We start from the raw sequence: 12,432 nt of genomic DNA, 5'->3' as shown, positions 1-12,432 counted from the left end.
CATAATTTCTACTCTGTCTAAAAAGCAGAGGCTGCTTTGTTTGTTTTTATTTGCAGCATTCGGCAGCGTTGCTGTAGGCCACGAACTGCAGGATGGCAGCAACACAGGATTATCCTGCAGAGCCCTGCCTGGTGAATCCGTAAGAGCCAACCTGAACTCTGCTGCGGGCTGCCATTTAATACCGCAAGAAACTGTTTGCATTTCATCGTGTAACCGGTTGTGTGAATTCAAGAACCTTCCCTGGATCAGGCTCTGTTTTCAGATGAAAGAAAGGAACTACCAAATGCTGGGGTGAAATACAGAGTTTGTTTTCCTCTTGGTCTGTTCTCGAAGCATAAACAAATATACTGTAGTGAGGACTCGGGCTCAGGCTACAGAAGAAGAGCTGAGGAGAGATGGGAAGCAGGAATAGATAAGGGGAAAGGGCTGGGGCTGGTCTTTTCTTGTGAGATAGATTTCTTTGATATCGAGGCAACAGGAATAGGCTCAAAGCTAAACGGGATCATGAAAATATCTTCAGAGTATCAGCTGAACGGGGAAATCTACTCTCCAGATCCTAAAACCTTTCGCTGCCATTGGATTCGGTAGAGAATTGAGCCCGTTTGTGACTCTTCCCCTCGGGCTCTGTTAGATGGACTTTTATTCAATGTGATTTCAGTCCAGATCATAATAAAGTTGCTCTGTTCCTCATGAAGCTCACATTTTGGATGTACAGCCATCATGGTCTACGGATTGCTTAGTTTTTCCTGTAAAAACAGAAATCTTTGTACAGCTGGGAGCTTGTAAAAACAAGCCTGAAGCTACCAAAATTTTTAGCTGTACAGTATAAATGAGAAACTAAATTCCCCACTGCAAAACATATAGGCTCAAGGTTTTGACAATGAGACTCATTCATGCAGAAGAAGACACTTTCCAGGTGAATATTTCCTTCTTCTGGCGTCACACTCTGAGTAATGTAATTAAAGAGCATTTATGAAATGTTCGGGACTGTGCTGCCGGGAATCCTGAACAGAGGGGAAAGTGGGATTGTGTGTTTGTGGTGTCCCTACATGAGCGAGGTGATTTGCAGGCCAGGTGAGAGGTGAAATTTTGATAATGCAAGCTTTTCCACGGCAGCGTTTAGGGTCTAAAGGCACGCACGCAGTCTCGTCTCACACGATGGTTACGCTGAGGTTAGAAAGGTTTTATTCCTGCTGGTCGGTGCTGCGCCGACAAAAGCACCTCCAGGTTCGAGCCCTGCCTCTAGGTGTCATTTAGAAAGGGAGCGAACGGGTTTTGGACGGGAAGCGGGGCCCGAGCAGCTGCGGGCACCGGAGCAGCCGCGTCCCGGGGCGCCTCCGCTCCCTCCGCCCGAGGGGACCCGGGGCTCCGCGCGTCGGTACCGCGGGAAAACGCCCCCGTCCCAGCCTTTTAACACAGTAGATCGGCTGAATTTCCATTGAGACCAGAATATTTTATTTCCCGCAGTACATTTCGTTAACTGTCATCAGCGCCGCGGTGCGAGACAGACCCGCGCACGCCGCGTTTAACACCGACCCTACTTTTTCTGGGTTTGTTATGTGGAAAAATACTCCGCGATCTTAAAAACCAGTAGTACCTGGGAAAACAATATTTTAAAAAAAAATTTAAAAAAGAAAATAAAAAGAAAAAGAAAGGAATAAACTAGGAATACATGAAACGGCAGCATGGTGACTTTGCGGGGTGTGCCGAGGGAAGGAGAAATGCTGGGGGGACGGAGCGGGGACCGAGAGCGCCCGGCCCTGCCCGGCCCCCGGAGCCCCGCGCCGGATCCGTTCCTCGGGGGAACGGGACTCGGAACGGGAGGGCCTGGGGCCGCATTTACATCCGTGTCCGTGCGGCTGCTACGTGAACCCAGCGAGTGCGGACAATGTCGGGACGGCCCCAGAGCGCTGCGGGCACCCCGAAGGGGCTGAGGAGGCACCGGCCGCGTGTCCGTCCCCGGGAGCCGGGGCGCGGCGGGGCAGCGGAACGGAGCAAGATCCGCGGGGCTGACACTGGGACTGTGTCGCCTGTCCCCGTGCGGGTCTCGGTGCGGGAGGCGAGAGCCCTGCCCCGGTGCCTGCAGGCGGGCTGCGCTGGCCGAACGGGAGCGGGGCTCTCCGAGCCAGGGGCGGACCGGCTCTCCGTTTTCTCGCCAAGAGAAAAGTTTAAAAAAAAAAAAACAAACCAAACAACTTAGGGAGAGGAAGGCTGCCGCATTTTCTAACAAACCGACCCCAGACCTTCCAGGTTCTGCTGCCTGCAGAGGGTGAGTATAAAAGAAAACCCAAACCCGAACTCGTGCTACTCGAGTCTTATCAGCGCTTCAGCTGAAGGCACGGCTTTCGTGGGAAAGCTCGTCCGGGCTGCCGGGGCCAGAAGTGGGGGTGGCACCGTGTCCCGTGTCCCGTTCCGCTCCGCGCTCCCACCGCGAACGGGCTCAGCGCTGCGCAGCGGGGAAACCGCACCGGGGCCGCGGCGGGGCTCCCGTGCTCTGTTCGGGAAGGGGAACCCGCTCCGGCTCGGTAGCGGCGAAGCCCCGGTTTGCAGCATCTCTCGGGTCTGCTCGCCTCCCTCCCGGCTTCCCTGCACCGGGCCCGGGCAGTGTCCGGGGCTGTTCTGCCCCCATGTGCAGAAAGCGAGAGCCCCTTCCCCGCCGCAGCAGGCCGGGGCAGAGACACGGCACCGTGAGCACCCTCCGCTGCTAATTCCCCTCCCGTATCCCCTACCCCGGCGAGCGGCTGCGGGACCGGCTCGGGAGCGGCTCCGCCGGCTCCTTCTGTCCCGCCTTGTCCGGGTTTGTCCGTCCGCTGCCCGGCACCGGAGCGGCTCCGCCGGCTCCTTCTGTCCCGCCTTGTCCGGGTTTGTCCGTCCGCTGCCCGGCCCCGGAGCGGCTCCGCCGGCTCCTTCTGTCCCGCCTTGTCCGGGTTTGTCCGTCCGCTGCCCGGCCCCGGGAGCGGCGGCGGGCGGGGCGCGGCCTCTCCCGGGGGCACCGGCGGACCGGGCCGCTCCCCGGGGCCGTGCCGGGCTTTCCGCTCCTTCTCCCGAAAGGGCTCTCGGCGCTCCTCTGCTCTCTGCCCGTCCCCGTTATTGCATTGCCCTCGCTGCGGCTTTTCTGTGGGTGCCGATAAGCCCTCGGCTCTCCGCTTAACCGCAGCTACAGCGTTCAGCTGTCAGGGGCGTGTTCCTGCGTTTTCAGGTAGTTGTTTCATGTCCCAAAAAGGGCTTAATTAAGAGAGGGGAGAGAGGAGAGCCCGACAGCCCCAGTCTGCCCTTGTGTCAAGCGTTCAAGTAGCCGCACACGGGGCTGCGCGCTCACCTTTGCTGCTCGGCCCGACCGCCGCTCCCAGCGCTGGGCTGAGCTTCTGCCCTGGTGTTCATCCGAAATCCCCCTTGATGGAGCTGTCAAAAAAAAAAAACCCAAACAAGACCCTCGGATGTCAAATGTCCTTTGCGAGCGAGCGAGCGAGCCCTGCCAAGGAGCTGCGCGCCCGGCTCAGGAGCGAGAAGGGAGGAATGTGCCATTTGGCGGAGGTGATGACACACGCGGCCGTGCTGCTACACCTGCACCGGCCGTGGCCGCGGAAATGCCTGCGAGGGGGAGCGCCGGGAGCAGCCTGGGTGGCCGGCAGAGAGGAGCTGCCCCGGCTCTGGGGAGCCCGGCAGCCCCGGCCTCGACGGCGGGGCACAGCTGGCTCCGGCTGCTGCGTCGCCCTGAGCGGAGCGAGCCGCCGGGAGCTGCCCGGCGAGGGGAACCCTGGAGAGGGTCTCTCCTGCGGGCCTCATCCCTTCGCCCGTTCGTTTGTGGGAGTTAGGAGAGAACACGGGGCCGGCGTGAGCTGCTCCGCGCCTGGGTGCGGAAATAGACGGGCCTCCATTCTGGGACCGAAATCACACAGCCTGGGTTTTGGGCCATACGGTCTCCCGCCGACGGGAGATAAAGGATTGGTTATATTGGTTATATGGCTTTAGGCGAAGATGCAGAAACGTGTTCTAACTGAGACATATAGAAATACATAATTTTATATATATATATATATATATATATATACATATATGCGCGTATATAAATCTAATAGTTCTTCGAAGAGCTAATTTATATCTCGATTAAAATACGTTTCTACATCTTCGACTGCCTTTACCCGCGATTAGTCTGTCCCGGGTAGGGGAGAAGGGACCCGTGGCCGGGCAGAGGAACAAGAAATCCGCTCATGGGCCACCGAAACCCTGGGCGCTCCGACGGGAGAGGCCGGTTGTCCCGGGCACGGACGTTCGGGAGCTGCCACCCCCCCCCCCCCGGGCTCACGTTTGGTTACGAAAATTGATGTCGTACTTAAAATCATCGGGACGGGGCACATCGTGAGAGGCGGTTCGCGTGCAGGGAAGGCAGGAGCGAGTCTGAGGGCCGTGAGCTGCCGGCGGGCAGAGCTGCGGGCTCCGAGCTGAGCGTGCAGCTGCTGCCAGGGCCGCTTTGGGCAGCGCGAGTTGTGTTTGAGCACGGGCGGAGAGGCCGGGTCCGGCGGAGCCGCGCCGGCAGCGCCGCGGGGCCGAGCGAGGCCGCGGCCGGCGAGCGCCGGTGGTGCCGGCCCCGCGGAGCCCGGCCCGGCTCTTGCGGCTGCCGGCGGTGCCTTGTGTGCTGGAAAGGCTCGGGAACCGAACGGGGTCTGCCCCGCTCCCGGGACAGAAACTGCAGAGCCCGTTAGGAACCAGTGGGAAATGCCCGCTGCTGTGCCCCGGGGCGCTGGTTTGTCACAGCGCGACATCTCTTGTGCTCGGGCCAGCTGACTCTGCCTGTCTGCTGCTCGGGGAGGCTCTGCCTGAAGGCAGGAAAGGGGAAGGAGAGGGGAATGTGGGTGCCACATACGCTACTTCAGGAACCGTGTGAAATAAGCCGAAGCCCTCCAGGGGAAGGAGCAGGAAAGCTGCCCAGTGTGTCATCCCCCGTCTCGCCACCCTGCCCCGGCCCTCGAGGCGCCTGTCAGCCCCGCAGCCGCGCTGGGGGCTCTGCGTGTACTCTGCGGGGAGGGAGAAGGGGGCGACCCGACACCTTTCGCTTTCTGCCTCCTGCAAATAAGAGCTGCAAGAATCGACTTGCAGGGAGCGGCAACAGCCTCCTTGCGCTCCCCGGGCGCGATCGGTTGGCGGGGCCCGCGGCCAAGACATATAAACGCGACCGCGTGTGCGGCTGGAAGTGTGACAAGCCGCCGTGGCAGGGCGAGCGCCGCGGGCACACCCCCTCGCACCCACCGCCTCCAGCGCGACCCCGCGGCGGGCGGGAGGGGAGCGCAGCGCCGCGGGCCCCGGCGGGCTCCGGGGTGGGCGGCGGAGGCTCCCCCAGCGCCCCCCGGACGCCGCCCCCCGCCTCCCCCCGCCCCCGGCCGTTCCGCGCCGCTCCGCGGGGCCACGTCGGGCCGCGTGTGCGCGGGGCCGAGCGCGGCGCCGTGACTGCGGGGTGAACTCGGCCGTGCCCAGCGGCTCGGCGGCGATAGGGGAGCGGGCTCCTGACGAAAGCGGAACTCGGCCGGGCCCATACAAATCAGAAAAGAGCCCGGCCGCCGCGGCAGAGGGGAGCGGAGCCCGCGGGGGCAGGGACGCCGCCGCCGCCGCCGCCGCGCTGCACGGACCAGCGGCGCCGCGAGAGGCGCCTCCCGATCTCCGGCCGGGTCCCGGCTTCGACTTCGGCTTCGGCCCCGTCGCGGCCAGCGCGGAGCGGGACGGCCGCCGGCAGCGGGCTCCGTGCAGCGGGCAGCGCTCCGCACCGCTGGGCGCCCCGGGCGGCGGGCGCGGGGCACCATGATGAGCAACTACCCGGACGGCGAGGAGGACACGGTGGCGCTGCTGGCTCATGACACCGGCGGCAGCAAGGAGCCGGATCGGGGCAAGGAGGAGCTGAGCGCGGACAAGGGCCCCGAGAAGCCGGACCCCTCGCAGAAGCCCCCCTATTCCTACGTGGCCCTGATCGCCATGGCCATTCGGGAGAGCGCGGAGAAGAGGCTTACGCTGTCTGGGATCTACCAGTACATCATCAGCAAGTTCCCTTTCTACGAGAAGAACAAGAAAGGCTGGCAGAACAGCATCCGCCACAACCTCAGCCTCAACGAGTGCTTCATCAAGGTGCCCCGGGAGGGCGGCGGCGAGCGCAAGGGCAACTACTGGACCCTGGACCCCGCCTGCGAGGACATGTTCGAGAAGGGCAACTACCGCAGAAGACGAAGGATGAAACGGCCTTTCCGGCCGCCTCCGACCCACTTCCAGCCGGGCAAGACCCTCTTCAGCCCCGACAGCTACGGCTACCTGTCCCCGCCCAAGTACTTGCAGTCCACCTTCATGAACAACTCGTGGCCGCTGGCGCAGCCCCCCGCGCCCATGCCCTACACGTCCTGCCAGATGTCTGGTGGGAACGTCAGCCCCGTCAATGTGAAAGGACTCTCGGGCCCGGCGTCCTACAGCCCCTACTCGCGGGTGCAGAGCATGGCGCTGCCCAGCATGGTGAACTCCTACAACGGCGTGGGCCACCACCACCACCACCACCCGCACGCCCACCACCCCCAGCAGCTCAGCCCGGCCAGCCCCGCGCCGCCCTCGGCCCCGGCGGCAAACGGAGCCGGCCTCCAGTTTGCCTGCGCCCGCCAGCCCGCCGAGCTGTCCATGATGCACTGTTCTTACTGGGAGCACGACAGCAAACACAGCGCCCTGCACTCCCGCATAGACATCTAGGGAGGCTCCGGCCAGCGCCGTCACAGCAATGCACCGGCCCCGCTGCCCCTCTGCTACCCCGCCGCGTTCCCCCGCGCTCCGCGTCTCTCCTCCTGGTCTCTAGTCACGGACTTCCCTCTCTCTGTGCCCAAACTCTCGCGGTGGGGAAATAGCGGCTTTGCCCCGCGCGTAGTGTCAGTGTAGGAGCGTCCCTCCATGCGAAGAAAGCCGTGTAAGTGTGGGGGTTCCCCGCGGGGCTGCGCCGGGCAGCGGCGGCCGCGCCGCCTCTCCGGGCGAGCGGGGATTCACCGGGAGTTTCTCTGCTCCGTGTGTGTGTTTGTGAGTTGTTGGGTTCGGTGGGGTTTTTTTTTTCTTTTGGTTTGGGTTTGTTTGCTTTGGTTTTGTTTTGTTTTGTTTTGTCGGGGTTTGTTTTTTTGGGGGGTGGGGGGGACGGGGGGAGCATCTAATTAAAAATTGGTTGTTCAGCCCTCAAAATTATGCTCCTTTGTAATTCGGCCGTAAATCTTTTCGGGCTCAGCCACGGGGAGAGTAAAACGGAGTTTGTAAATAGCGGAGGCATTTTCACGCGTGCGGTGGGGGGCTGGCGGGGCCTAGACACTATGGTGTGCCCGCGGTGCTCGTCCTCTTCTTCATCCCCTCTGTCTTCTTCCTCGCTCTGCAAAGCACTGCGCTTCTTCCGAGCTGTGGCTTTTCGTTAAAATAGTACTTAACGTGGGGACTGCTGTGAGAGCAGATGTGCGATATTGCTGGTGAATAGAAACCAACAAACAAAACGCGCCAGGGTCACTCGTGAAACGTTTCGGCAGCGGCAAATATATTTTTTAAAGGAGACAATGTCCTGTGAGGTCTTAAAAGTAATTTTATACAGGTCTAAAAAAATATTTTGATGTTATTAAAAAAAAAAAAAAGAGAGACGCTTTCCTGTAAATTGGGATATTTTTCCGTGTGCATATTATTATTAATAATGAAAGTTTAAACTATCTTCATTTTTTTTTGCCCCCAAACCTGGCCCAAAATGGATTTCCCGGTAGGTTCTGCTTTTGAATGCTTACTCTTTTTCTTAAAAGGTTTTGATCCTTCAATTTTACATAGATTAATGTGGACGAAAAATAGCGATTTTAAAGCAGGGGCCAGTTCATAGCGATTTTGTAAATGTTTGTGTAAACCGATAGATGCTGTGGCATAGTACCATTTTGGGACCAACTTTTCTAGAATGAACTAGCACTTTCATTGTACTTTCTAGCATTGTAAAGTCTCCAATAAAATGCCTTTCCTTCTTTCCATATCGTTTTATTTCACTCGCTCCTCCGCGCTCGGGATCGGGAAGCGGCAGCGGGGAGCGGGGCGGGCGCTGTGTGCCGGGGCCGCTCCGGGCGGCGGGCACCGCTCCGCGCACGGGGCTCGGCTGCGGGACACGTGCTGGGCGCTCCATCATCTCCGCCAGGCCCCGGGGCTGTCTCGGCGGCGGCCGACAAGGTGCGGGCAGCGTTGCGTTGGTTCCGCGGCGTGCGGCGCCTCCGCTCCGGGCCGCGGGCAGCCGCCGGCACCTCGCCAGTGTGCCCGGCCCGGGGCGGCGGAGGCCTCGGGCTTGTGCCCGGGGCTGTGTCGGACCCTGCTTCGCTTTCATTTCTTCCTCGCGTGCTCGGGGCCGTGGTCCTGGAAGGAAAAGAACGGTCCCGTGCTGCCCCAAGCCCGGCCCGGCCGCGCTGCGACGGGGCCCGAGCCCCATGCAGCAGCCGCAGGCGGGTCTCCCTTTCCTCGCCGGGCCCGTGGCTGTGGCGGCGGCCTGGGCCTCGCTTCTATCCCTGCCCGTCCCCGCAGGCAGGGCCCTTGCCGGGGCCGGGGCTCAGCACAGGATGGGGCCGGCGGGGCGGCCCCGCTCGGTGCGGGCCCGGCTGGCAGCGGGTCCCGCTCGGCCCCCGGCCTGGCCAGGCCCGCGGTGCCGCAGCAGCAGCGGGGCTGCGCTGTTCGCCTCACGGGCTGCGCTGTTCGCCTCACGGCCCGGCGGGCAGCTCGCTGCCCCGGCCAGCGCTGCTGGGGTGAACCCGATAACGGAGCCGAGCGCTCCGCTCCGCAGCCACGGGCCTGGCACTCGCCCTTGCCCGGCTGCCCGACGCTTTCCCTTGCTGCAGGGCCTGCAGCCCGCTCGCAGAAGGCAGTGCGAGACGCGGGGACTGGCGGCTTCTCTGCCGCTCGGCGGGCACGGCCAGGGCAGAGGGGCTCTGAGGCACCCGCCCGGCCATCCCGGAGCCCTGCGTGTCCCCTGGCCCCGCTCCCCAGGCGGGGAGGGCGCTGCGAGCGTTGATGCGGTCCGAGGGGCTCCGCTCCGGGCGGACAGAGAGGCACAAGGGCTGCGGAAAGCGGGGTCACGGCGAGAGGGCCGTGTGGTACAGGGCGGCAGGGACAGAGCCCGGCCTCCGCACGAACACCGCTGGAACGCGAGGCCCAAGGCCGAAGCGGGGATGCCGGCGCACACGGGACGCGGCCGGGACTCACGCCGTTGCCAGCGCACCGGGGATCACGGCTTTGCCCCGCAGGGCTCAGGGCCTTGCCTGCTTGTTCTTACTAGATAGATACTCCCAATACCGCTACTTTCCTCAGGGGTATGTTGAGGCCAAAAGGGAAACCCTCGCCACCGGAGGTGGGCACGGGGCGAAGGGAGGGTGGGAGCGCCTCCCCGGACCCCCGCACAGGCCCACCGGCGCTCCCTGGGCTCCATCCTGGGCTGTGCCGTCGTTCGGCCTGAGGCAAAGGCTGAAGCACCGCTGGCACACCCCCGGGAACGGCTGGGGCTCGCCAGCTTTGAGTGAAGCGACACCTGACCGTGCCAGGTGCAGGGAGAGGAAGCGGCAGGCCGGGACCGAGCAGGGACGTGCGGCCCCTGGGGCTATTCCAGTCTGGAATAGGTGGTGTCCACCCAGGTCGTGCTGTGCTTGACCAGCGGCCGATTGAGCCCATAGAGAGAGGCAGGGAGCCGCGCGTTTGGGAGAGAAGCGGGCCGGCAGGGCCGTGCGGCCACTCTCCTGCCAGGCCAGGGGCTTGTCCGTCTGCCGGGCTCCCTGTGCCCGGCCGGGGCTCTGCTCTCCTTCGGCCCGAGCTCCCTGTGCCCGGCCGGGGCTCTGCTCTCCTTCGGCCCGAGCTCCCTGTTCCCGGCCGGGGCTCTGCTCTCGTTCTCCCCGCGCCGCTCCCGGGCGGCAGTGGCCGTCGCGCCCGTAGGATGTTTTTACGATGGTTTTCTGTATTTTACAGGGACTGCATTGAATGTAAACTCGCAGGGAAACCGCGGGGAGAGCCCGGCCGCCGTGGCTGGCTGCGCTCGCCGGGCGCTGTCGGGCGGCGGCCCGAGGCAGGGCTGGTCCTGCCGGCAGCAGCCGGGCCTCTGCCGCTGCCGGGGACTGCCGGGCCTCCCGAGCGGTGCCGCCGGCCTGGGGAGGGGGTGACCATCATCTCCCCGCGTGCTGGTGCTTGCCTCGGCAGAGGGCATGGACCCTGGGGAGCCGCCGCGAACCGCGCTGCGCGCTACCGAGCAGCCAGGCACGCAGGGACCGAGTGTCCCGGAGGAGCTGTGCCTCCCCGCGGGCCCGCTGCGCAGCCCGGGTGATGTGCAGGGACCGAGTGTCCCGGGGGAGCTGTGCCTCCCCACGGGCCCGCTGCGCAGCCCGGGTGATGTGCAGGGACCGAGTGTCCCGGGGGAGCTGTGCCTCCCCGCGGGCCCGCTGCGCAGCCCGGGTGATGTGCAGGGACCGAGTGTCCCGGGGGAGCTGTGCCTCCCCGCGGGCCCGCTGCGCAGCCCGGGTGATGTGCAGGACCGGGCCGCGCCCCGGACAGCGGCGCTTGGGACGGCAGGGGCTGAGCGGGAGCGGGAGCGGTGCAGACCCCTCCGCAGCCAGCTCCGCGGGCACCAACACCGGCACAGGACCGAGGGGTGCCCGCGGTGGCTCAGCGCTCCCTCGCCCCGGGCCGTCACCTCCTCCCGCAGCTCCCACCTGCCCCAGCCCCGTGGGTCCCTCACAAAATCGAGCGGCCGAGCGCCGCACTCTTGGCCAGCGCGGTCTTTGCGCGTTGTGTAAGGTCTTTCCCCGTTATATAAATGATGGCAGGAGGAATGCGCACGGAGAGGGACGCGCTCCCCGGGACAGCACCTTGGCTCGGAGCCTCCTCCGGGCCCGGGGCTGCTGCGGGGGCCAGAGCCAGGGAAGGGGGGCTCAGGGCTGCTGAGCCGCCGCTGCCCTTTCGGAGCGGCCCCGGCTTTATGCAACGCTGGCGAGAGATGAAAGCAGAAGAGCGAGGGGTGTTTTCTCCCTGCCCGGAGCGGACGTGGAAGCAGCCTGCCTCTGTCGGGGAAGGACAGAGTTTGATCCCCGGGGCTGAGCGGACTCCCAGCGCCCCTCTGCTGCTGCAGCCCCCGGGGCAGTGCCAGCGCCGGGGGATGTTTTGCCACCGCAGCTTTCTCGTCTTCTCCGGTCCTTTGCGCAGGCCGCAAAGGTCCTTTTGAAGCCCTGGCCGGGCTCGGAGGGTGGCAGAGCTCTGGGCGCCGGGAGCGCTCCCCGGCGCCACGGCACGGCACGGCACGGCACGGCACGGCACGGCACGGCTGCCCTCTGCCTGCGGGCCGGAGGGAGAGCGGGGACAGCGGCCTGGCAGCGGGATGCTGAACGAGGGACCCCGTGGGCTCTGTCCCGGCTCCTCCTGTCGTACCGGACCGCGACCGAGCAGGGGGCGGTGGCTGCGGGCAGGGCAGAGCAGGCTCCGTGAGGAGACACACACACAGCTCTTACCTTGCGCCCTCCCTCCCGCCCCGGCCGGAGCGGCTGTTTAGTACCGCCTGATTCCTGGTATTCTTGTCAGTGTTTTAAGTGGTGAAAAAGTCATTTCCAGTCCCATGGTCTGCGTTTCACCCTGAACTCATTGAAAAGAGAGTGCGGGGTCAGGACTGTTTATTATACAACCAATTAAAACAGGAAAATATGCACAGGCTTCATTCAGTGAGATCCGGCTATTGTTAAGCCGAAAACGATATTTTTGCTTCAAAAATAAAAAAGTACATTTGTTACTTAAAAAATCTCCGCTCTGCGTGTGTGACGGTCGGGAGCGCGGTGAGGTCCGGCGGCCCCGGCCCGGCCCGTGCGGCCGGAGGGCGGCTCGAAGGGGCGGGCGGGCACCGGGAACCCCCGTTCCCCGCCCGGCGGGGTCCGCTCCTGCCCGCTCGCAGGAGGGGCCGGCCAGCCTCAAACACGGGGAATCAGCTCCGTGCAGGCGGGCACGGGCAGCCGGCGTGGTGCTTTGGTCAGCCCCAGACGGCGAAAAAATTATTACGAGGGCTAAAAAGCTCTCGTAGACCCTTTAGCGGGCTCGGGCAGGGCCGGCATAGCCAGGCTGGAGAGCCCCGAGAAGCGCTGCAGAGCCCAGTGTTGAGCCCCGGAGCGGTGCCGGCAGCCCCGGGCACACCGCGGCCGCAGGGACGGGCGCAGGGAGAAGGGGCTCAGACGGAGCTCCCGGCTCTGCCGTTCCCCTGAGGCTTCTCCATCCACCAGAAGCCCATCCCCGGGTCTGGGAGCATCTCCGCCCTGGCAGGCTCTGCTCTGGGGCACTGTAACATCTGCCCCGCAGCTCAGGGCAGGGCGAGGGCGGGCAGGGGGCTCCTCCCGGCCCCGCTCCTCCGCCCGGGGCCGCCGCGGCACCGCCGCCCGCCCCAGGTAGGCCCGGGGGAAGTGC

The 12,432-nt window shown here is 64.1% G+C and overlaps 1 protein-coding gene across 1 annotated transcript; it reads left to right on the top strand.

Annotated features, from left to right (window-relative positions):
- The first annotated feature begins 5,793 nt into the window (after nt 1-5,793).
- On the top strand, nt 5,794-7,042 carry FOXL2 (forkhead box L2). Its single transcript, XM_066556827.1, has one exon. It carries the CDS (start codon nt 5,794-5,796, stop codon nt 6,715-6,717), a length of 924 nt encoding a protein of 307 aa, XP_066412924.1. The 3' UTR covers nt 6,718-7,042.
- The last annotated feature ends 5,390 nt before the right edge of the window (nt 7,043-12,432 follow it).

The sequence above is a fragment of the Molothrus aeneus genome, chromosome 10 (assembly GCF_037042795.1).
Source record: "Molothrus aeneus isolate 106 chromosome 10, BPBGC_Maene_1.0, whole genome shotgun sequence".
NCBI classification, from domain to species: Eukaryota; Metazoa; Chordata; class Aves; order Passeriformes; family Icteridae; genus Molothrus; species Molothrus aeneus.
This window is presented reverse-complemented; position numbering and strand designations above follow the sequence as displayed.

Coding starts and splice junctions, on each gene's coding strand:
- FOXL2 (XM_066556827.1), top strand. CDS start 5,794: ATGATGAGCAACTACCCGGACGGCGAGGAGGACACGGTGGCGCTGCTG.